The sequence below is a fragment of the Phocoena phocoena genome, chromosome 7 (genome assembly GCF_963924675.1).
Source record: "Phocoena phocoena chromosome 7, mPhoPho1.1, whole genome shotgun sequence".
Classification (NCBI taxonomy): Eukaryota; Metazoa; Chordata; class Mammalia; order Artiodactyla; family Phocoenidae; genus Phocoena; species Phocoena phocoena.
The window spans coordinates 75,911,507-75,937,412 of record NC_089225.1 but is presented as its reverse complement, the minus strand read 5'-3'; the positions used below and the strand labels follow the sequence as shown (position 1 = coordinate 75,937,412).

The 25,906-nt window shown below is 38.4% G+C and overlaps 2 protein-coding genes across 2 annotated transcripts in view; one reads left to right on the top strand and one right to left on the bottom strand.

The window, feature by feature from the left end:
- The window catches only part of DNAH7 (dynein axonemal heavy chain 7), a 248,183-nt gene extending 239,285 nt beyond the window's left edge, over nucleotides 1-8,898 (top strand). Inside the window, exons 64-65 of the mRNA XM_065880632.1 lie at nucleotides 6,295-6,398; nucleotides 8,623-8,898. Coding sequence (XP_065736704.1) covers nucleotides 6,295-6,398; nucleotides 8,623-8,829 — 311 coding nt within the window. The 3' untranslated portion in view covers nucleotides 8,830-8,898. The remainder of the gene's footprint in view (nucleotides 1-6,294; nucleotides 6,399-8,622) is intronic.
- A 140-nt stretch (nucleotides 8,899-9,038) lies between these two features.
- The window catches only part of SLC39A10 (solute carrier family 39 member 10), a 40,993-nt gene continuing 24,125 nt past the window's right edge, over nucleotides 9,039-25,906 (bottom strand). Inside the window, exons 7-9 of the mRNA XM_065880741.1 lie at nucleotides 25,529-25,609; nucleotides 17,550-17,740; nucleotides 9,039-11,815 (exon numbers count right to left, since the gene is read on the bottom strand). Of these exons, the coding sequence (XP_065736813.1) occupies nucleotides 11,657-11,815; nucleotides 17,550-17,740; nucleotides 25,529-25,609 (431 nt within the window). The 3' untranslated portion in view covers nucleotides 9,039-11,656. The remainder of the gene's footprint in view (nucleotides 11,816-17,549; nucleotides 17,741-25,528; nucleotides 25,610-25,906) is intronic.

Genomic DNA, 25,906 nt, shown 5'->3' with positions numbered 1-25,906 from the left:
ATCCAGACCTCTGTATCCAACTGCCTGCCTGACATCTCCACTTCTGCTTTCTCCTGGATATGTAAAACTTATAATGAATTGCGACAAATGGCACCACTGTCCAGCCAGAAACCCATGGATTCTTCGTTCTTCTGCTCCCTCACATACTCACATCACATGCAGTTGCTCATCTACAATGCTCCTGCCACCTCCATTTTTTTTTTTTTTTTTTTTTTTTTGGTGGTATGCGGGCCTCTCACTGCTGTGGCCTCTCCCGTTGTGGCACACAGGCTCCGGATGTGCAGGCTCAGCAGGCATGGCTCATGGGCCCAGCCGCTCCGCGGCATGTGGGATCTTCCCGGACCGGGGCACGAACCTGCGTCCCCTGCATTGGCAGGCGGACTCTCAACCACTGCACCACCAGGGAAGCCCTGCCACCTCCATCTTTATCCAGACTTTTGCTCTAGCCTCTTATCTTCCTACAAGTGTTACACTCTTATAATCCTTCATTTCTACAGAAGCCACAGAAGTTTTTAAAAAATGTAAACAGATCATGTCACCACTAAGCCCCCATTGAAATTCAGAGGACTAAGTAAGTTAATAATGACATTTTCCCTTTGTAGCTAGAATAAACTCTAAACCCCTTACCATGACTATGAGGCCAGGCACATTCTAGCCACTGTCCACCTCTGGAGCCCATCCTGTGCCACCCCACACAGGGCACACTGGACCTTCTCACAATTCCTAGATCACCTCAAGCTCTTTTCTCTTTGGGATCTTTGTAGTACTATTCCTAAGCAGACTTAGCATGGTGGGCACTCCTCAGACTTCAGGTCTGAGCATATGTTATAGTTCATCAGAAAGCACTTCCTTATGGTTTGACATAAATATACTACCATGTGTAAAATAGATAGCTAGTGGGAACCAGCTGTATAGCACAGGGAGCTCAGCTCAGGGCTCTGTGATGGCCTAGATGGGTGGGATGGGGGCGGGGGAGGGAGGTCCAAGAGGGAGGAGATATGTGTATGTGTATAGCTGATTCACTTCGCTGTACAGCAGAAAACTAATACAACATTGTAAAGCAAGTATTTGCTTTACAAATAACTGAAAAGTGAGGGCCATCTGTTGAAGCCCTCACTCCACCTTGTTAGCCTCTCTTACAACTTTGCCTATTAACTTCAAAACATTAATCACACTCTGTAATTATTTCATTTCCTTCCTTTTTTTTTTTTTTTTTTTTTTTGCGGTACGCGGGCCTCTCACTGTTGTGGCCTCTCCCGTTGCGGAGCACAGGCTCCGGATGCGCAGGCTCAGTGGCCATGGCTCACGGGCCCAGCCACTCCGCGGCATGTGGGATCTTCCCGGACCGGGGCACGAACCCATGTCCCCTGCATCAGTAGGCGGACTCTCAACCACTGCGCCACCAGGGAAGCCCAAGGAAAGTTTTCTTGAAGAGCTGTGGCTGATTCTTAAGTATTTAAATCAGATGGAATAATTGTTTTCCCTCAATTTTCCTCATATCATTATGATAAAAGGCAGAAGATGGCATTTGAATTGAAGTCTGAGTAGTATATGCTGCCCATCAAAGTTTTGTTTTTGAACTCAGTTAAAAGATAGAGAAGTTAAAAAAGCATTACCTGAAGTTTATAAACTAGTTAATATCTAAGATTAAACTCTTGAATTTCCAATTGTTATATATAAACTCAGATGTACAAGGTAGTTGGTATTTCCGTTTACACTGATTTACTAATTTAACCCACAACTGCTCTTATTAAAGATCCAAATTTATTAAAATCCAAAATTATCTTGAAAACAGTGGAGCAGGTATAAAGCACAACTTATTTAAAGATCAATAAAGACCATTTAGTGTTCCAAGATCCCTAGTAAAGAGTAGCCATCAGTTAAGTAAACCAGTTTACTGAATACCAAAGAATCAGCCCAGGTTTGATTTACAGTAGCTGATAGAGATTCACTAAATCATGAATTTTATTAATTTTATACACACACACACAAACATTTTCCTCCAAATACAGATATCCACAGCTTAGCCTTTTTGTCATTCTAGCTTTTTCCTTCGTGCTTAGCAAATTACCAGAAAGAAAAGGAGATTCCATGGAATGATTTGGAGCAATGGAATTTTCCCCAAGGAACAATTTCTCACGGGACCCTAAGGGAAGGAACACAGATCCGACCTGAGAACAACTGGGGCTAGAAGCACAGTTTCTTTCTCACCTCTACCAGTCCACAGTCTGTCTCCTCATACAAACTTCAGGATGTGCCTGGTTCTGGGGCTCATAAAGAAGTCAACCTCATTTACCTAATGTTAAATTAAACATCATGGGAAAAGCTACTCTTTTAAAAAAATTTTTATTTCATATTGGAGTATAGTTGATTAACAATGTGTTAGCTTCGGGTGTACAGCAAAGTGATTCAGTTATACATATACATGTATCTATTCTTTCTCAAATTCTTTTCCCATTTAGGTTATTACAGAGTATTGAGCAGAGTTCCCTGTGCTGTATAGTAGGTCCTTGTTGGTTATCTACTTTAAATATAGCAGTGTGTACACGTCATTCCCAAACTCTCAGTCTATCCCTCCTCCCCCACCCTTCCCCCCCAGTAACCATAAGTTCATTCTCTTAAGTCTGTGAGACTGTTTCTGTTTTGTAAATAAGTTCATTTGTGTCATTTTTAATAGATTTCACATATAAGTGATATCATACGATATTTGTCTGACTTACTTCACTTAAAATGATAATCTCCAGCTCCATACATGTTGCTGCAAATGGCATTATTTCATTCTTTTTAGTGGCTGAGTAATATTCTAGTGTTTATATGTACCACAGTCATCTGTTGATGGACATTTAGGTTGCTTCCATGTCTTGGCTTTTGTAAACAGTGCTGCAGTGAACACTGGGGTGCATGTATACTTTCAAACCATGTTTTTCTCTGGATATATGCCTAGGAGTGTGATTGCTGGACCATATGGTAGCTCTATTTTTAGTTTTTTAAGTAACCTCCATACTGTTCTCCATAGTGGCTGTATCAATTTACATTTCCACCAACAGTGCAGGAGGGTTCCTTTTTCTCCTCACCCTCTCCAGCATTTATTGTTTGTAGATTTTTTGATGATGGTCATTCTGACTGGTGTGAGGTGATATCTCATTGTAGTTTTGATTTGCATTTCTCTAATAATTAGCGATGTTGAATATTTTTTCATGTGCCTCTTGGCTATCTGTATGCCTTCTTTGGAGAAATGTCTATTTAGGTCTTCTGCCCATTTTTTGAATGGGTTGTTTGTTTTTATGATATTGAGCCGCATAAGCTCCTTGTAAATTTTGGAGACTAATCCTTTGTCAGTCACATCGTTTGCAAATATTTTCTTCCATTCTGTGGGTTGTCTTTTCATTTTATGGTTTCCTTTGCTGTGCAAAACTTTTGAATTTGATTAGGTCCCACTGGTTTATTTTTATTTTTATTTCCATTACTCTTGGAGACAAATTGAAAAAGATCTTGCTGTGATTTATGTCAGAGTGTTCTGCCTATGTTTTCCACTAAGAGTTTTATAGCATCTGGTATTACATTTAGATCTTTAATCCATTGTGAGTTTATTGTTGCATATGGTATTAAAGTGTTTTAATTTCATTTTTTACATGTAGCTGTCCAGTTTCCCCAGCAGCATTTATTGAAGAGACTGTCTTTTCTCCATTGTATAATCTTGCCTCCTTTATCGTAGATTGACCATAGGTGCATGAGTTTATTTCTGGGCTTTCTATCCTGTTCCATTGATCTATTTGTTTTTGTTTCAGTACCACACTGTTTTGATGCCTGTAGCTTTGTAGTATAGTCTGAGCCAGGGAGCCTGATTCCTCCAGCTCTGTTTTTCTTTCTCAAGATTGCTTTGGTTATTCCAGGTCTTTTGTGGGGTGTTGTGTATTTTGGGGTCATGAGAAAAGCTACTCTTTTTTTTTTTTTAAAGTTGGTGGTTCTATAGCATATTCTGTATTGAGTTGAGCATTATTATTATATATATATATTTTTTATATGTTGGGGGTAGGAGTTTATTAATTAATTTATTTTTGCTGTGTTGGATCTTCGTTTCTGTGTGAGGGCTATCTCTAGTTGTGGCAAGCAGGGGCCACTCTTCATCACGATGCACGGGCCTCTCACTATCGCGGCCTCTCTCGTTGCAGAGCACAGGCTCCAGACGCGCAGGCTCAGTAGTTGTGGCTCACGGGCCTATTTGCTCCATGGCATGTGGGATCCTCCCAGACCAGGGCTCGAACCCGTGTTCCCTGCATTAGCAGGCAGACTCTCAACCACTGCGCCACCAGGGAAGCCCCAGCTACTCACTCTTAAAGTGACTTTTAAAGTGGCCACAATGCCATTGTAAATCTACCTAGTGTTAGTGTCATACCTTCTAGATGTGTTTGCCTAAGATTCATCTTATCTGAACTACTGGGCACTACAGGGTGACTCAGAGTCATCAACAGGGAGAGCACTACAAAGCAGGAAGGGGACAGGAAGGAGTGAACGAGAGGGCCTGGGGATGCTGTGGCCACCACCCTGTGCTGACCACGGCTCACAGAGGCAAAGGTGTGACTCACAGAGCAGGAGCACCTGTGAAACAGGTCCCAGTTAGTATCTCCTGTCGTTTTGTATTTTGTGTTTTCCCTAAGGCCCTTATTGACCATGAGAAACAAAAACGTATTTGATTGTCCCCATCACATTTCTTATAAAATTGTTGTTAGGTTGGAGGGAACTTTTATCCCTATTGCCACTTTTCTTAGGTGTTGAAATGAACTCTTCTCTTTACTCTCTCTGACATAATCTTTCCCACGTAAGGAATAGATCATCCTATTGCTTAGAGTCAGAGATTTACTGGACTGTGCCTACAAGTCAGCAAGGCCAGGGTATTAAATGGCTCTCTGGGACCTGTCTGTAGGGTCTCCTCTACTTTCTCTGTTTCCATCTGTTATTGTGACTGGCCAGTGGGCTTAGGTCTGGCTGGAGACGTTAGCATGTAGGATGTGCTTGCAGACCTCTCTTGCTCCTGCAGGCAGGTCCACCCCCCACCTGGCCCCAGGCTCAAGATGTATTTTGTAATTCAGCTTTACTAGAGTAATACTTGGGAAGTTATTGGTCAAGTGCTTTGCCAGTAGTTGACATTTTATTCCAACTATGCTTTCCGTCAGTTAAAACCTGGAGAGAAGAAAAGGTTAAGTCTTCCCTTAACATCCATCACTGGGCTATCCCCATGTGGCCTTTTAAATTTATAACCAAAATTAAATAAAATTCAATCCCTCAGTCCCACCAGCCACGTTTTAGGTGTTTAATAGCTAAATATGGCTACCATATGGGAAAGCACAGATATAAAATATTTCCATCACTGGAGAAAGCCCTATTGGACAGCACTGCCCAAGTAGATTTTTATATCCTACTTTTACAGAGCGCTTTCACCAGTATAGCTGATTTGATTCTAACTCTACAAGGTAGACAAAGCAGGCATTATTGTTTTAACAAATATTTTCCAGTTGTCCTCTGGATAAAAAACGGGTCTAAAGTTAAATGAATTGTTCAAGGTCACACAGCACATTAAGAGATAAAACCTAAGTCTTCCTAAGGTCCTCATTGCTTCTCTTCATATCTGTGCAACAATTACAATGAATATTTTCACGTGCAGATACCCCTGTTCAATTCATGAGGCTTTTACATAAGTGGATAGCCAGGGCATGTGATCCAGGTTTCATGGATTCCTTAATTTGTGTTCTTCAGCTGTTCGTGTATGACATTGCATTCTGGAGGGAGTTCATCCATGTGTTCTTGCATACAGATTGAGGCGTGGCCTTGGATAGATTCTAAAAGGGGAGGAGAAATTTAACTCTCAGGACATTAGACATCAGCAGAAGGGTATTTTGTTCACATGCTGCCTAGAAGCCACTGGATCCCTACAATTACATTAAGACATTTTCTTGTAGATTTTGTGGACTCTTAACAACATTATCCTCATTGGTCAGTTAAAATATAAACCTGATAGCATTTGCCCAGAGAACTTCACATAGACTAATTTAATATTCCTTTCCTCTTTTCATCTTCCACATCTAATTTTACTGAATTAATTGACTAGGCAAAGTATAGCTATTCTTGAAGTAAGAATGTTAACACAAACTTAGAACATTGCCTTCATTTAAAGCAGGCCTTCATTTGCTGACCTAGTGTCACCTGCACAGCATTCACCGGCAGGAATTTCAGCTTCAGAACTCAATCAATATGCATACGTAAAGTCTTGTATTAACCTGCTTCTTTTATATTTAGGTGTTTTCATTCATGGACTGTTTCTGGATGGAGCTTCCTGGAATAGAAACATCAAGAAACTTGCAGAATCACATCCCAAAATTCTTTATGATACAGTACCTGTGGTTAGTATTTTCTAATGATATATACATGGGAGGCTATTTTATACACAGACATACACATATTCTGTCAACTCTTGTTATTCACAGTAGCTGTGTTCTATAAGCTTGCTTCCAACATTGAATTAGTGAATACTGAGCTCCTAGGCGAAATGTAAGGTTAAGTTTCTGTGATCCTGTGGTCACATTTTTGTTACTTGATCAATATATAACCTTGTTTTATTTGTGTTTCTGTTTAAAGATACCTTACTTAATATATACTGTTGATTCATTAACACAGAACTCATGGACTGTAACTCATGCCTGAACAACGCTTATAGTGTTTCCTCTATGAGGCATATCTCAGCCTTCTTGCATTTAGGAACACTAGACAGCACCTCAGCACTACACTTAGGGGCCATTTGAAACAACGAAATCACCAACAAAAAACACAAAAATGCAAAAACCTTGGCATTAAATAAACCGTCAAAAGGATACTTGTTTATAGTTATGAGAATTGAAACAAGAAGGCAGAATGTCACCAGGTTCAATCTCAGTTGGGAACATGGTTGCTGGTGACTCATTTTTTGCTGCTCTGAGAATGCCTGTGAATGACTATGAAAGTGCAGAATATTGACATTAGGATTAGGACTAAATTTTAGTGATAGGCAAATTTGCAAATACAGAATCCAGGAATAATGAGGATTGACTGTATACATATATCCACACCCACACACATACATATGTTTATGATTTTTTTTCTTACATATACCTTGACCTAAAAATGTGAAACTTGTAAATTAAAAGATTATTATATGAAAACCATACACATAAAAAAATTTTTTTCTAGGACCCATCTTCAGCATGGGCATACTAAGCTATATAAATGCTAAGTTTCTGTTACTGCATCATGAGAAGATGACTAGATAGATTTTCACACAATGTAAAGGGTTGGTCTGGGATAATGATAAAATATAGGCTGAATTTTACATGAATTCTGTTTGTGGGACACTGGAAGCTACTCAAAGGCAATAATCCTTCAGAGCGGCTCTAACAGGTACAGTGAGGGACCAGCTGACAGCCAATTGCAAGAAACCTACCATATATACCAAGATACTGTGGGCAGAGAAAGTTTCAAATATGGGACCCAAATTGAAAGTCACAAGGGCAAATGTTTGCAATTTCAGAAGTTGATTTGGATCCATTTTTTCCTTTCATATGGAAACTCTTAAGTTTGTGGTGAATAGAAGCATTTTATAAGTGGATAATTCTCCCAAAAAAGGAAGTCATTTAGTAAGAAAAATTCTCATTAAAAAAATCCACTTCGTTGAAATACGTCCAACTTGAGTGTTGCAAGTCCTTGTATTTAATGATACCTGAAAAACTGCTTTATGGATCTCCACAGTTATGTGGGAGAGAGACTAGCACCCTTATTAATTAGCTCCTTCATACAATTTGTGCTTAAACCTGAGAAACCAGAAAAAGGGCTCCAAACAGTGGGGCTGTTGAGACTTATCACCTCAAGTATTGCTATTATTACTACTGGAAAAAGGAATTCGAGTTTTAAAACCATTGTTTCACCTTTCTGATGACAGTTTGCTCTTTACTCTTATATTCAGAGATCAACTTGCCCTAAAATCTTATTGAGATTGGTGAGGTTCAACTATGCTTAACATTCTAGGAACTTGGCTAATGACCCTCTAAGAATAGTGTGGTTGTAGTGTAGTTATAAAGGCAACTATGTTTTAAACAGCACAATATACATAATAGGCCCTTTAAAATAGCCACGTAACATGGGGAGGCGACCTCGTTCTACAATCACTGATAAAAATCCTTTCAGAATATTTTGGGATTGGCCTTTAATAAAGCAACATGATTTTGAGTATCAGTGGTGGCAGATAAACCTTTGAAAAAGTATACCTGATTTTATTATTGTAAGCACCAAAGGTCATCCTCAGGTAGGTATGGTAGGGAGATGCATAAACAACGGATAGTATGCCTTTTCAGAGAGTAGGTGGAAATGACTCTTTTCTCATTTAGCCTCGTATATACTGGCTCTGAAGATAGCTCTGAGAGCTCTAAAAGAAGAATGTTTTGAGCAATGGCAGCACTGCTGACAAAGATAAAATCGATTTAGCCCACAGAAATCTGCAGACATAACTAAAACTTTATGCCAACGATTCCGTATTAGGTTCAATTATATGTAAATATAACGACAGCCTTGACTTAAATTTTGTCTACTTTCTTCTAGATGTGGCTAAAGCCTTGTAAGAGGGTAGATATACCAGAACGACCAAGTTATATTGCCCCATTGTATAAGACAAGTGAGCGGAGAGGAACGTTGTCCACCACTGGCCATTCTACAAACTTTGTGATTGCCATGACTCTTCCCTCTGACCAACCCAAGGAGCACTGGATCGGACGGGGTGTAGCATTGTTATGTCAACTTAATTCATAATTAGAAGGTATCACTTCCCTGTTCCTATTTCTTGTTAGATGGTTGAGTAGAAATTATATTTTACTTTTTAAAGAAGTTATTTGGTTTAAATCAATTTGACTAGTTATACTTAATTATAAATTCATTTATGTGCAAATGCAGCCTATATTTAAAATGATTCATACTTCAGTGTGAGGAATCTAACATAAAGACTAAACAAAACACACTGGTATATTTGCTCTTTTTGAATAACTTTATTTTGGGAGCGTTCCATAAGCATTAGGAACATACATAAAATGACACACCACTGTTGACAATGAAAAAAAAACAGCATTTGATCATTTCCAGCTTTATAAATTTTTAAAAAATGATTCAGTTACAACAAAAAAAAAAGTTTAGATATTTTAGCAAGTATCACCTTGCAGGACCATAATCACATTTAAGCCACTGACTTACTGTTAATGGAATAAATTCACACTGCATCTACTCACTACAGTATTTCTAAGCATAATCACGGCTGATTGAATGCAATGTGATATACACCAAAATTCATATGGATGTCACACAGTGACAGCATTGTACAAGTAACATTAATGACCTCCAACAAACACATGTTAAATTAGACTGGTCAGGCTAAAGGGAATGTTGGAGCCAAAGAGAAATGTAGTGGAATTCAGATTGTCTAGTAAGACTTGAAACTATACACTAGGATGATGTGAAAACTAAATACTGGTGGAACCCTAAACAAAACACTAGCAGCAACTGTTACAGCCCTCTTAAAAGTTTAAAGAAATCTAGCAAATAAAGATAATAGCAGTTTTGAGAGGATATAAAACTTTTATATACTTCAGCATAACCTATTTGCTTTAAATCAGGCATTTCTTTTTAAGTCTGGGAGTATATTCCAGCTGTTGCTTTTCATAAAAGTTTTAAAAATAAGCAGACTTAATGCTGGAATGCAGAATCCTCCTTGGGCATAAAAACCCCAAAATGAACTATAAATATATCTTGGTTCAGAAAGCAAGATATTTGAATTACTTCAAGTTGGCAGTACTAAATAAAATATCAGCACCTTTGAGCTGGGTTGCTTGAGGGGCCAAGCAATGAGATGAGGACTGTCCTAATTCAGTGCCCAGTGCTGAAAGTGATCTACGTATAAAACTCCTACTTGTCACAGGAGGCCATGGAGAAAGCCAGAAATAATTTTTCAAATTCAGGCATAAATTAAGGAAATAACATCTAATAAGCTCCCTTGCTTTACCGCATAAAGAAGAAATACTGGCAACACTCTTAATACCTGAATGCATGTGCTGCTTTCAGTTTTGTTTTTTGTTTTAAAGTTCATGGAGTAAGAGGAAAGGAACTGGGGAAAGGAGGAGGACTAAATGAATACATTTCAAATGGAATGGAACGAGTTTGGCTCTTAAATATCTGAACAATAAGATTTTTAAAGCAGCCACACAGGTAGCCAAGCAGATCAAAACAAAGCTGCCTGCACGTAGTTCAAATACAGTTTACCTGGCATAAATGAAGACCATGTGGCACACAGAGAGCTACATGCATATGATTAATACTACAAATTATTAGGTCAAAATTCAGGATAAACATGGCTTGCATTTCTCACAAATCATTCACAATTTATGGCAGGAGAACAGGGTACCTAAAAAAAAGAGACTAATTCCTATCAGGCACCAACAGCATATCTTGGCACAAAATGATCACGTGATTTCAGCTGAGTTACTGAACTTAAATGCATCTTCCAAGTTACCTGGTACCGTGAGAGCCATGGTATCAATGGAGATCATCCTCATATCCGTTTTGACACTCCACGTACAGATTATGGACACGGTAAACTTGCCGCCTTACAACGCTACCTCCAGCCAGAGCATGTGCTCTAGGTTCCAATGCCAAACGGGTAGAGCACTACGTTCATTTAAAACTTAAATTTCCCAAATAACTAAAGGAAATCTGAATATTTAGACCACGTTTGGGCTCTTCATTTCACTGACATTTTCTAAAGGGTTTTTTACAATTTTAAGGAAAAAACATTTTACCACGTGCTCCAACCCCTTACCCCCACCAGAAAACCCAAGACAGAAACAAAAGTTAAAAAAAGCAAACCCAAACACCAAGTATAATATTAATAAAAGGACCGTTATGAATCTTTCATTAAACTGAAGCTCACACAAATGTACAATCACACATTTCAGTAGTTTAGGCTGCAAGTTTAAATCCTATGCAAATATATACAAAAATAGTAACTCTAGATTCAAGAATAAGGGCTTTTCCCAATGCTAAATCCATATTCTAATGCAGCCTGAGCTTTCTTCTAGGTGCTATAGTCTACTTTCTGCAGATTCAAAGCTGTGTCAAGTTGATCCCTGTTACCACATGTATACATGGAGCTGAATTAAAGGACAATACAATTCATTTTCAGCACAAAGAAAAGTCTTCCCAAAGTCCATTTAAAATAGTTTTAAAGTTTAAGGGATTTTTTTTGGTTCAATTTCTATTTCTGCATAGCCACAGAAGTTTCTACTAATAAAGAGACTACTTTAGTGTTTTATATGATTATTTTTTTAAAAAGTCTTAATCAAACCTATATCAACATCGGTTCACAGAGTCCCGTTTTTCTCCCTTCTTTATCACAAGCTTTATATTTCTAAAAGACCCCTTCATGCAGGGAAAACAGTACTGAGCACCGGTCTTTGTGGTCAGGCTCAAATCTGTGAACTTGTAAGTAGTGCAAGCCACTGACTTCTCTTTGAGCAATGTGCTTACAGTACAAGGAACAGATGCAAAGCTGCATGGTAACATTCTTGTAATCAGCAGTGATTGCTGGGAATGGTCAAAACTGGAGGTCAAACACAATTTTGTCTTCATAGAGGGCAATTACCAGCATGATGGCAAATCCAAACAGCAATCCTAAATTCTGAAGAATGAATTGCCCCACTGGACAGAAGCCATGTTCTTCATTGTCACCATCACCATGCAACATTTCTGGAAGCTAAAAAATAAATATTTTAAAGCAATTTTGTATAATATTTTGCTCATTTTTGTTTACATTTTCCTACATAAGAAAACTAGTGACTAAAGCACAACTACTAATAACTATTTTATTGAAACAATGTTAACCATAACACACATTTTAGTCAAACACTAAGAAATTTTATGCTCTAGCCGTGTACTAAGTAAACACTGTATCTGTACCCTCCTCATCCCCCAACAAATGCACATAATATATGTACTAGTCACTTTTTTAAAGTTACTGTCCACTGACATTTATGCTAAAGTATAAGACAAGTTACTGTTGCAAATAAGACTCTCAGAAAAGAACACCACAATTCCCACATTTACAAGCTCACTGAGAAAGTAAGATTCCTTTGGGGGATATTTCATTCAAAATTGTATCATTTCTTCACCCTTTTCCATCTAAAATTCTCATTTCCAACTGCACATTTCATCAAGGGTACACATTAACAGACAATTCCAAAATTGGTATCTCTATGCCCTTAAAAGCCATTATTTTCCTTCCGACAACAGACACAGAAAATAGTATACCAAGGCTACACAGCAGAACTACCAAGTTAAGCACACTGCCTTCACACTGTACTCTATTCTCGTAAGTGATAAAATTTTTTAAATTTTAAAGTTTCCAATATCTTTAAAGGCACAGTGCATTGAAAAGTACAACTCAACTTCTAAAGCACAAGCATATATTACATTTAAAGATAATCCAGGGACTTCCCTGGTGGTGCAGTGGTTAAGAATCTGCCTGCCAATGCAGGGGACACGGGTTTGAGCCCTCGTCCGGGAAGATCCCACATGCTGCGGAGCAACTAAGCCCGTGTGCCACAACTACTGAGCCTGTGCTCTAGAGCCCGCTAGCTACAACTACTGAGGCTGCATGCCACAACAAGTGAAGCCCGCACACCTAGGGCCTGTGCTCCTCAACAAAGAGAAGCTACCACAATGAGAAGCCCGCGCACTGCAGCGAGGAATAGCCCCCGCTCGCCGCAACTAGAGAAAACCTGCGTGCAACGAAGACCCAATCCAGCCGAAAATAACTAAATAAAACTTATTAAAAAAAAAAAAAAAAGACATAGTTCAGGGACTTCCCTGGTGGCGCAGTGGTTAAGAATCCGCCTACCAATGCAGGGAACACGGGTTTGATCCCTGGTCCGGGAAGATCCCACATGCCGCGGAACAACTAAGCCCGTGCGCTGCTACTACTACTGAGCCTGCGCTCTAGAGCCCGCGAGCCACTACTGAAGCCCACATACTGCAACTACTGAAGCCCGCGCGCCTAAAGCCCGTGCTCTGCAACAAGAGAAGCCACTGCAATGAGAAGCCTGCACACAGCAATGAAGACCCGACACAGCCAAAATATAAATTTTAAAAAAATTTAAAAATAAATCCATAGTTCAAAGTATAAAACTTAAATCTTTAACGTGTCTAAGGAAATGAGATTTGCTGAAGATGGAATGTATGTGATTGTAAGCATAAATTCTTCCCACCCAAACCTAATCAAAATTGCAAAAGAACTATTCCCAATTTTCATGTTCACTTTTCTGTTTTTTTTCAAGTTTGCAGTGAATATCTACAGAAAGATGACATTGATATGCTACTCTCTATTGGACACTAAGCTTTACTCCAAACAATATCTTGGTGCTTTGGGGTTTAGGGAGGAGAAATGTAGCGTTAAGTACATAATGCCTGCCTAGGAAGAAACGTCCTTAATCATTATTAAATAATGAGTACAATTAATCCAACTTCCATGCTCTGACAGTGCTACAGTATATTTAACAATCACCTGAGGGTCCTATTTAAGAAGTACTTCATGCTGGTCATCTATTCTGTTTAGAAGTCTAAGGCAGTAGTTTACGCTAATGGAGGTTACTGTTCTTATCCAGCAGAATTAAGTAGTTGTGACAGAGACCATTACAAATGTCAAAGCTGAATAATTGTGACAGAGACTATATGGTCCACAAGCTTAAATATTTACTATCTGTCCCTTGCCAACCCCTGGATTAAGACTAAAACTGGCCAGTTCCTACCTATGGTTTTAGTAAGAAGACTATTTTATTACGTTTTCCCCCAAGTTTTTATAGTTACAAAAACTTTCAGTTCTAACTTTCCTTAATACTTAAGCATAAACATTGTATGTTTCACAGAAATATCCCCTCTAGATATGTGCACATACCAACAACAAGAGGCACCACAGTGCTTCAATTCTATCCTGAATGCCAACACCAATGTTGTCTGTCATAACCACAGCTAAGAGCCAGCCAGTACCTACCTCTCTGACCACAGTTGTTAACATGCAACAATGCTCCAGATTGGTTGATAAACAGGTGCTATCCAAAGCCCCCTAAAAACCAGATGCTTCCAACTGGGTATCCTAAAGGTACTAAAACTTCTGGTACTGTTGCTATCTTACTGAATGACTCTACATCAATAAAAACTTCCCCCTTATAGCCAAAGTGGTCTTTGTAAAATAAAAATGAGATGTCATTGTTGCTTAAACCTTTTAATGGTCCCCCAAAATTTACAAGATGAGCTCTAATCTTTTTAACATGGCATGTTGTGTGACTCATGATCCGATCACCAACTACCTAATTAATGACACTGTAGATATATTATCTATTTCCTAAGTGAACCCTAAAATATATGTGGATAGTTTGTCCCTGTCTTCTAGAATATTTAGGTGTTCCCAATTGTGACATTATAGCTACTCTGCAAAGAACATTTTCGTATGGTTTTATTTTTATTTATTTGCTTGTTTTATTAGCAGTAATCATTTTACTTTATTTCCTCAGAATACAGTCCCAGGAGTAGACTCACTGGTCAACGAATGATGCTATTTTATTATTCTGTTTTCTTATATGCCCTTTCCTCTTGCTTCCGATGAACTCTTTTACCTTCTTTAAGACTTGGCTCAAATTTCCTATTCCAGAAAAACTTCCCTAATTTTATTACCCAATTTTTTAGCCAGCCTCCCTCTGTAGTTCCACAAACACGTTGCACCACTCTATCATAACACGTATCCAAAGAATTATAATTAATGGCTGCTTTTCTTCTTCATTAGAATATAAATCCTTACTGTAATGACTCTCTGGTTCTTTTTACACTTTTAGCTCTCTAATGTAAGAATTAGCTCATTCATTCTTTATTCAACTAATTATGAGGTACATCTCCAGCAGTAAATGAAATATGACAAAAACGCCTGCCTTCCCAGAACTGATATCATAGTGGGACACACAATGAGCTCAATAAACGTTTAATGTGTTATTAGTAGATTGAGATACAAGTGCAAAGGAAAGAAAAGTAAAGTAGGAAAAGAGGATGTGAAATGTCGGTGCAGAGACTGACATTTTAGATAGGATGCCTCAAGAAGTGAGGGAGCTAGCCAGGAGAATGTCTGCGAGATATCCCACAGGAGTGACCAGCAGGAACCAGGGCCTGAGGCACAGTGTGCCTCGTAGAGGAGCAGGAGAGGAGGTGAGGTAAGGTTAGGAAAGTTAGTTAGGGATGGAAAGGGAGAAGTAATGCTCAGGAGGATTAAAAACCCTGAAGGTCAAAAGAAGAACTTTGTGCTTCTACTCTGAATGAGATGGAAAACCATGGAGGGATCTGAAGCTCACAAGTGACATGATCTAATCTTACAAGGATCACACACAAAAAAATCTCCCAAGGTGCGTTGTAGATATAGAGTGTGGTGGACAGGGCAAGGGCAGAAGCAGGGAGAACAGTTAGAAAGAGAAAGATGATGGTGGCTGGAGTGAGAGTGGAGTGGAGGTGATGAGGAGATGGGAGCCCTCAGCAGATGTGGGAAGGACAGAAAGAGGGGAGCCAAAGAATGATACTCAGGGTTTTGATCTGCGCAACCAGAAGAATAAAGTTATTATTAATAGATGTGGGATTCTATAGGTGGTGCTGGTGCAAGGAGCAGGGTTGACAAATATCAAGAGCTAGTTTCTGAACATATTAAGTTGGCAACACCTTCTAGATATTCAGGTAAGCAGGTAGACAGGCTAATCTGGAGTTAAGGAAAAGGCCTGGGCTAAAGATGTGAACTTAGGAATTATCAGCCAATAACTATTTAAAGCCATGAGACTAGGTAAGATTACTTAGAGGCCTTTCACCAACATTCAGAGGTAAGGGAAGAGAAGAAGATCCAGCAAAAGACTAAGAAAGCTAGAAAGGTGGGAAGCCAGGAAATGGTGGTGGTACAGAAGCCAACGGACCAGGAGGCATCCCAAAGGGAAGAGAATGATCAACAGCCAAATGCTGCTGTTAGGACAAGGGAAATGAAGATGGACAGGGTAAGTGACCAGTGGACTGAGCAATAACGTCGTGGTCAGTGGTAGATCTGACAAAGTAACATGGCAGAGCGGTCAGGGAGAAAACCTGATGAGCTAGACTCTTGAGAGAAGAGAATTAAAAAACAAGAGCGGGTGATTTGCTATAACAGGGAAGGAGAGTAATAAATAGGGTGGTAGCTAAAACTGAAACTGGATTTTAAAAAGACCCTTTTCCCCTACCGTTTTAAGATGGGAAAAGTAACGAGGTTTATACGATGATAGAAATGATCCAGCAGAGAGGGAAAAACAAATGATGCAGGAAAAAGAGGGGGAAATTTAAGGGAGTTAGTGAGAGAGGGGATAGATAAGGTCTAGGGAACAGTCTGAAGGAGCTGGCTCTAGCTAGGAACATAAACATTTCTTCATAGTAAAAAGAACGACGTTAAACAGGCATCGATACAGGGAAATGAGTAGAAACGGTGATGAGAGAGCTGGTTGGAGCTGGTCTTGGTGGCTTCGGTGTTCTCCATGAAATAGGAAGCAAGGTCATCAGCTGAGCGTGAGGACAATAAATGAGGTATTAGAGGCCTACGGAGGGGGGGGGGAAATGGCTGCCTCTAGGTACAAAATATAAATAATTTTTATTTTTTCTTATTTTCTAAACTTTCTATAATAAATAGTCATTAAAAATTTAGGTTATATAATTTGATATGAGACTATCTAACAGATCCCACCAGAAAGAAAAGTGAATACAATATCTAGTTAAAAACAGAAAGTAACCAATTGTTAGTTCTGCAAACGCACTGCCTAACATATTTAGGATATTAAAGTAAAATTAATTGTTAGTGTTTAGATTTATTAACTTTAAACTGAAGTTAGAAATAAGGGAAATTACATAAATCCCTTGGAATATACATCATTTCCTGCAGAAGACTGGCTTACCTAAGAGGTATAGTATTTCCTTCTTGTTTGCTATAAAGCAAGCTCGAAGAATCACTTTGTTAACAACAAAAAAACATTTACACCCCAATATTACAAAACCTTCAAAGTAGTATAATAATTCTGTAATTTTATCTTTTTGTGTGTGTGTGTGTGGTACGCAGGCCTCTCACTGTTGTGGCCTCTCCCGTTGCGGAGCACAGGCTCCGGACGCGCAGGCTCAGCGGCCATGGCTCACGGGCCCAGCCGCTCCGCGGCATGTGGGATCTTCCCGGACCGGGGCACGAACTCGTGTCCCTTGCATCGGCAGGCGGACTCTCAACCACTGCACCACCAGGGAAGCCCTAAATGTCTTTTCTTTATTTAAGATATCACATGTCTTTAAAATGGGTTATATTTATTAGTCTTTCAAACTACATCCAGATTTCTTCCATTTTGGGACGTTGCATTCTATTTAGATTTAGTGTAACAACAAAAATATAAAATAAGCCGTCTTACCATATCCACCAAGGCTACGTAGAGGAACATGCCTGCAGTGATGGCAAAGATCCAAAGTGTGATGTTATTGGCATACTGACCAACAGCTGTGCCTATGAGCATGCCTATGTAAGCCATCATGGCAGAGAGGAGGTTGTATACAATTGCTTGCTTTACAGTCATGCCTGCTTTAAGAAGAACTGCAAAATCACCTGCAGTTAAGACATAATGTGAGTTTTAAAACCACAGGATTTTACACACAAATGCAGGAAAACTCCAATAAAAAACAAAATTAAGAATGACATAAAAAAGATATAGATTTATAATGAAATTTCACTTTTTACTTAAACCTTAATACATGCAAAAACTTGGGTGAATCTCAAAGGCATGATGCTGAAAGATAGTCTGAAAGGTTATACATGATTCCATTTATATGATATTCTGAAAAAGATAAACCTATAGTGATGGAGAACACTCAGTGGTCATCAAGGGGCAAGGACAGAAAAGGGATGTGACTATAAAGGGATCGCATGAGGGGGTTTGTTGAGGTGATGGAACTGTTACCCTTGATGGTGGCAGCGCTGACACAAATCTATATACATGTTAAAATTCAAAGAACTGTACATCAACAAGCAAGGTCAATTTTACTGGATAACGTGAAATGAAAACTTTAAAAAACACAAGAAAAACATAAGAAAAAAAAGAACTTCACCACTGCTCTTTTCGTGAGTGGCAAATAGAGCTTTCTGCTCTGATCTCTGCCCTTTTTTCAAAGGGAAATGGGCTAAGAAAGAACAGAGGTAACAGACTGTATACTGTTTATGTTTTATTTATTCCAAAAGAAAAATTAAATCTTAATTCTGAAAATCCTAAAAATGTAAAAAAAGAATAAAGAGACTTTTCTTACTCATCTAAAGCTGGAACACTAGGTAAAGAAAGGATTAAATATTGTTTAGAGAGACATTACTAGAAGGGCAAAATGCTGCTAGAACTAATAGTCTTTAAGCTAAAGGGTCAAAAGCAATAGTTTTACTAATTATAACAATTTTTTTTAACTTTTGTTACTAAATATGCCAATGTCCAATCAATTACTGAACATTCAGTATATGCAAGGTAATATATAGAATACTGAGGTGGGGGGCAGGGGCTTGTTTCTTTCCCTTAAGAAGATCTTACATGACTAAAAGTACATGATCTGGGTTGTTTTTTTTTTTAAGTTATCATTACAAGGTTCTCATTTACAACAGAGAAGCAGAAGTTAACAGCAAAGAAATCAGTGCAAGGCATTATTTTCCATGTTTCAATGAATTGCTACAAACTCCATCCTGCAACATTATTTGGGAAAGTTAAGATAATACACCTAAGGAGATTATCTACCAATGGCTTCTAAACTGCCATTCTCCAGTTTTCCATCTAATACTATTCTTCCTACATCTTTTCCCTCTGATCCTAAATACTTAATTCTCCTGGTGAGACTTGGATTCAATGTCAGCTTTTACCACTTCTCTCCCCTAGAGTTTTAAGTTCCTCTGGCCTTTCTTCCTCGGCCTCCTCTAAGGAAAGAGTTCCCTAACTTCTTCCTCTGCAAATCTCCTCACCATATTTTTAATAATTCACCCATCAGTTGTATTAAAGGGACAATTTCATTAAGCAGGCAATTAGGTAATACAAAATGAGACTACAGAAGTGTCTTTTAGGTTATAAAATACAGTGTTTCCTTTTGTAATTTCAAAATAGGATTTTAAAAGGAGCATTACTGAATACTCAATGAACCAAATATCACAGGTAAAACTCTATCAATTCTGATGCCTTCCCTGATATTACTGCGTAGGAAGATGATTGCTTTCATCCCTGAATAACAACCAAACAGCATGAATTAACTAGTCAAGATTCAAGATGAATTATTTAGTTAATACTTTAAAAAATTAAGGTGTAACTTACATACACAATTCCCCCCTTTTTTGACCTTGTGTTCTATGAGGTTTGACAAAAGTACATACCATGTAACCATAACCGCCATCAAACTACAGAACTATTTCATCATGACCTGCCCCTGCCCCTGCAAATTTCCTCAGGCCCCTCAGTCCTAGGCAATCGTTGATCTGCTTTGTGTCCCTACAGTCTTGCCTTTCCCAGAACATCATATAAATTGAATCATACAGTATGTAGTCCTTTGAGTCTGCATTTTTTTCACTTAGCATGATGTGTGTAAGATTCATCCATGTTACAATTTATATCAGAAAACCACTGCTTTTTACTGCTAAGTGATATCCCAAAGATGAACAATAGCTTGTTTACCCATTCAGCAGCTTCAAGACGTTTAGGTTGTTTCCAATTTGGGGCAATTATGAAGAAAGCCACTATATACATTCATAAATAGATTTTTGTGTCAGCGAAAGTCTTCATCTCTTGCATGTAGATACCTAGGAGTGGGGTTTCTGGCAGCAACTTATGAGAGTTCTGGTTGCTCCCCACCCTTTTCAGCCCACGATGACAAATCCAGTACCTGAATTCTCATTTGTTTATCTGTTATCGGTACAACTTCTTTACTGAAATGCCCGTTCAAGTCTTTTACCCATTTTTTGTTGTTGTTGAAGTGTTGGTTTTCCTTAAAAATTGTTGGTTTTCTTTAAAAATCCTAAGTTTTTTGTCAGATAAATATTTTCCAAATTTTTGTCAGATAAATATTTTCCAAATACTTATTCCCAGACTGTGGCTTGTCTCTTCATTCGTTTAATGTCTTTTGTGCAGTTTTTACTTTTTATGAAGTCCACTTTCTTACTTTTTTCCTTAGTGGAGCATGCTTTTGGTATTGTATCTAAGAACAACCTGCCTAATCCAAAAAAACACAAAGATTTTCTCCTATGTTTTCTTCTAAAAGTCTTTTATATTTAAATTTTCTTCGTTTAGATCAATGATCCATTTTGAGTTAATTTTTGTCTGTGGTGGGAGGATTTTTTTTGCAAGTAGACATCCAATTATGGCAGCAACATTTGTTGAACAAACTATTCTTTCTACATGGAATTTCCTTTGCATTTTTCTTGGATTCTATACTCTGTTCCACTGATTTATGTGCCTATTCTGTAACCAATATAAATTGTTTTGATTATTGTGGATTTACAATAAGTCTTAAATTCAACTTTGGTGTACATTTTCAAAATTCTTCTGGCCATTCCTTTCCCTTTCCATAAAAACTTTTGGAAAAAACTCATTTATCTCCAAAAAAGCCTGCTGGGATTTTAACTGGGAATGTAATGAATCTATATAGAGAATTAGTATATTAAAAATACTGAGTCTTCTGGTCCATAAACCTATAATAGATCTTCATTTAGGTTTCCTTTGACTTCTTTTGTTGGCAAATTGTAGTTTTCAGCATACAGATTCTATGTAATTTTGTTAGATTTAACCAAAGTAGTTTGTGTTTTTTGGTGTTACTGTAAACAGTACTATTTAAAAATTTCAATTTCTGATTGTTCATTGCTAGCATATAAATGACTTTTATATGATGTTTTGTATCAAGATGAATTATTTCATTTAAAAATCTATCTTTGTCCTAGTCCTACCTCAGGTTATAATTCCTCAAAGTTATCTGCATATTTTTCTACCCTTCCCTTCTCAGTAAGAACCTGTATAAACATTTGAAAAATAAATCAAAAGGAATATCCACAGTTGGAATTTACACTGAATAAGCAAATCTGTTCATCTTTTGATAAGTCAATATTCTTTCCTTTCTGCTGACAAAGGATATCATTGGCACAGAGAATGAGGTGTGTCTGCCAAAGCTGTTAATGTGATCCAATGTTATAATTATGTCAGTATCTGTTAATATCAACTCTTGAGATTTTTAAAAGTATTTTGAGGTTCTTTTTGTCTTAAATAATGCATGTATACACATGTATAAATCTAAACAGTGAATGTTCAGTTTTTCCTGGACAATTCGGCACATTATGAGTATCTTATTTTTAATTTCTATTTAACTCAGTACACACGAGAGGAAAGGAAAAAATGGACAGCATTACAGATAGCCTCTCTAAGCGAAGTCTTAATAACATAGCTACATTTATTTATCAAAATGTTATTTCCTTGAAGTTGAAACATTACTCAATGTCAAGAAGAGAGTTTGGATCATCTGCCCTTCTGGATTATCCTCAACCTCACTTCCCCTTTATACATTCTTATACAGGTTTTCTTACAAATTATTTTTCAAATGTTTCAAATACAGCTCCTTACTGAAAGGGTGGAAAAAAGTGGAGAGAATGCAACAAAATAATATTGCAACTTACTTAAATTCAGCTATATAAGTTTGGCAAAAATAGAAGAAAGAGTAGTAATAAATCAGGTAATTTCATCCATTACCACACCCCGCAGCAAACATGAAATGAGAGATATGGGTTCTCTATTTCTTCAGATGGTTTCAATTTCTGCACACCTCAGAGTGAACCTCCCTATATTGTTTTAAGGTTTAAAAGTACACACGGTTTTTCATATCACATTCCTAAACACACACAAAAAAAACCCTACCTGGAACACCATTAGGGAAACAGCAATCTGTTCAGAAGAGGAACATCAAATCTTGGAATTACTGACTGGACTGCGGATCAGGATCTCCAAGGTACTACAATGTAATTTCAACATAAGTGACCCCTGAACAACGCAGGGCCCCAGTCGAAAAGCTGCATATAACTTACAGTCAGCCCTCCATATCCTCAATTCCACACGTGCAGACCAACTGCAGATTGTGTAGTACCGTAGTATTTACTATAGAAAAAATCTGCATATAAGTGACCTATACAGTTCAAAGGTCAACTGCATACCCCCTTAGGGTATGACTTTAGTATAGAAATCTCAGATTAGTTTTAAGAATTCATAATAAAAAATTTAGCTAGGGCAAAACAGGTTTTATATTAAATAAATTATCCTGGAATGTGACGTATTGTGCTGCTTTGCCAACATCTTAACCTATTAAGTGAGAAGAGGACTTGTCGCTATCCACCTGCCATGCATCTTTCTCAGCCTCCAGGGGACTGATTTTTCCCTTGCCTGGGAATTCGAACTAAGAAGCTTCTATGTCTGTCTCTATATTCTATTCCTCCCCAAGCGAGTAAGAGTAGATAATCTAATCAGAGCAGAGGCATATATCTGGCCCTATTTTACCAAAGTACTTCCATTACTATGCCTTAAAGGCAAAAATTAGGTTCCATGAGCTTTTTTTTTTTTTTTTTGCGGTACGCGGGCCTCTCGCTGCTGTGGCCTCTCCCGTTGCGGAGCACAGGCTCAGCGGCCATGGCCCACGGGCCCAGCGGCTCCGCGGCATGTGGGATCCTCCCGGACCAGGGCACGAACCCGTGGTCCCCTGCATCGGCAGGCAGACTCTCAACCACTGCGCCGCCAGGGAAGCCCACATGAGCATTTTTTAAAACTTCCTTTAGACCACTTCCACCTTGTTGATGGATAAAAAAGCCGAAGCCTTTTCTGTCACCTCCAGAGGAGGAAGCTGAGTTATTTCTTTATGATCTTTCTTCCCTAGCAGCTCAGGCAACTAGAATATGGGGCAGTTTATGTCAATTTAGCACAAGGCATTGGGGAAAAATGTACATTCTCATAATGTCTCACTCCTCTCCTTCTGGCAAAGCAGATGTATACTTTGGATTGGTATTTCCTTTCACAGCAACAGTAACACCTTAATCTCTGGTTTGTGGGGTAAAACAAAGATTTGGGTCTCAATATTTCACTGAGGTGTCCTGGCTCAAGCTTTCACCAGAGCTCTGCACTGGGTATCAAGCAAGTGCTTACCTAGCCAATAAGATACGTATTGCATTTGTTTTACATGTGGCTATTGTTGTGTGTCACTCCCTCAATAAGAAACAATAGGAAAAAAAAAGGAGTAAGTGCCAGGAAGGCAACCATCCCTCATTCCCAAACTCTCTGCTACCAGTTCTGTGCTGAAGTGGATCATGGGGGGTAAGGGCAATTCAGTATAACCACACTTAATCATGAAGTGGCCTGACATACTACTGTTAGGGGGTAGTGGGTGGGTAGGAAGGAAGTTGAAGGTTTCCCTAGCATACTGTGGATGTGTGTGTGACCAAAAAAAAAAAAAAAGAAAGAAAGAAAGAAAGGTTAAAACTATTAGGCAATGTTTCTTATATATAAAAACTGACAAGTCTTGATTTGTGTTGCTATGGAAGTGCAAGGAAGTATTTGGCATATCATTCTCTTACTAACATAGGAAAGTAATTAGAGAAGGGTGTGAAATACAGTATCTGCACAAAAGAACCTACATTGTAAGAAGCAGGACATCTATTTGGTGCTTAGTATATTTCCATCTAAAATGGAAATACATTAAGCACCAAAAGAAGGACCTAGAGAAAGTAAGTGATAAAGTTTAGAGGAAATAGTAATCCCGAGGCATGGGGTACCGGAGGACTGTACTGAAGTTACAGGAAAAAAGACTCTTAACATGCTATACTAGATAGAGCTAGTAGGACAAGCCAATTAGGAGGAGGGAATAAGCAGAGAAACAGGTTCAGGCACCCAGAGTGCATGTTTGGTGAACTGTGTTTGGGTGAAGTGGAAAACAGCAAGTACAGTGAGTGAGGCGGGAAAGGTAGGTAGAAGCAGATGTGAAGGTCATTGAGAATAGAACTAATGAATCTCAGCTTTTGCTTTATATATAAGGAAAGGGGACTGAAAGATTTTGATTAAATAAGCAAGTCACATCTAGTCACATAATAACACAGTCACATGGCAAGAAGATATATCTGGCAATAGGTATAAAAGACACACTGGAACAGAATGAAACCAGAGATATAAACGTTCACTATGTAAACTGCCCAAACAAAAGACAATGAAGGGTCTGGGTAAAGGATTATGTGGCATAAGCAAGATATATGACTGCATGTCCAAGGTTGACAAGGTAAACAAAACTATAAGGAATCAAGCCCTAAAGAATCAGCACCAAATAAGCACTAAGAGATTTTTTTGCTTTATGTGAGCAGTTGGTAACTTTCTAAGAAAATTATATGAATTAATTCTATTCAAAGGGAGCAAATAAGTGTACTGCCAATCAAGACAGTCAAATGATATGATAGATGTCTCACAGGCTGATAAATTCAAGAAAAATCTTAAATTAGAAAGGGCACATGAAGAAATTCCTTGGATACTGAAAAGATGTATTTTTTTTTCTTTCAAATTAACATCATCTCACATCCCTCAGATATTTTCTATGTGAATGTACACATTTTTTTCTTCCATTTTTCAATTTATAGAAGGAAACCAAAACACAAGAAGAGAAACTAAAAAACCATTGCTAGATCAATAAATGCCCACTAAAACAACAGAGAAATATCACTGTACACCTTATAAATTGGCAAAAATTAGAAAGTTAATGCCAAGTGTTACCAGGGATGTGGAAACATAGGAACTCTCAGTTATTGCTGGTAGAGAGGACACTAGTTCAGCTACTCTGGATAGTGATATGGTACTCTTAGGCATGCATATCTTAGGACCCATCAATTCTGTTCCCAGGTATATACCCCAAAAGATGTTCTCACAAGGGTCTCTAAGCACCAAGTCTACCAATGTTCAATGCACCATTATCTGTGGTGGCAGGAAATTAAAGAACAGGTGGTGTGTCCAATACTAGGTGCTAAATACGTAAAAATGTGGTAAATGTACACCTCTGAGTACTGGGCAGAAACAACATATTAGATTAACTCATGGTAACCTGCTTGGAGTTTAAAAACGTAATGATTAGTAAATAAGATAAGAAACAGAGTGGGCTATAACATAATACTCTTTACATAAAATAAAAATACATATAAAACAATACACATTTTTTAGAAGCAAATTAACAAAAATTATACAATAAACAAGAGAATGATGATACTGTATACTTGCCATCAGCCATTTTTTACGCTTTAACATCTCTAAAATTTAGATGCATTTAGATTAAGTCTTGCATTTCATGAAATCTGGTAAAAATTTTAAGGTCATGTTACCTAATTCATGTGGCAGTTCATGACAGAAGACAGCTATAGAAGTACTGATTCCGCCCGTCAGTCCAGCACTGAAAGCTGCTCCTGAGGTGGGAGGGTGGAGGGGAGAAAAAAATTCAAGTGACATTTACTGATCTTTTGTTTTTCTTTCTTTTCTTTTCGGGCCTCTCACTGTTGTGGCCTCTCCCATTGCGGAGCACAGGCTCCGGACGCGCAGGCTCAGCGGCCATGGCTCACGGGCCCAGCCGCTCCGCGGCATGTGGGATCTTCCCAGACCGGGGCACGAACCCATGTCCCCTGCATCGGCAGGCAGACTCTCAACCACTGCGCCGCCAGGGAAGCCCTGTTTTTCTATTTTCATTCATAATGACAGCTGCATTC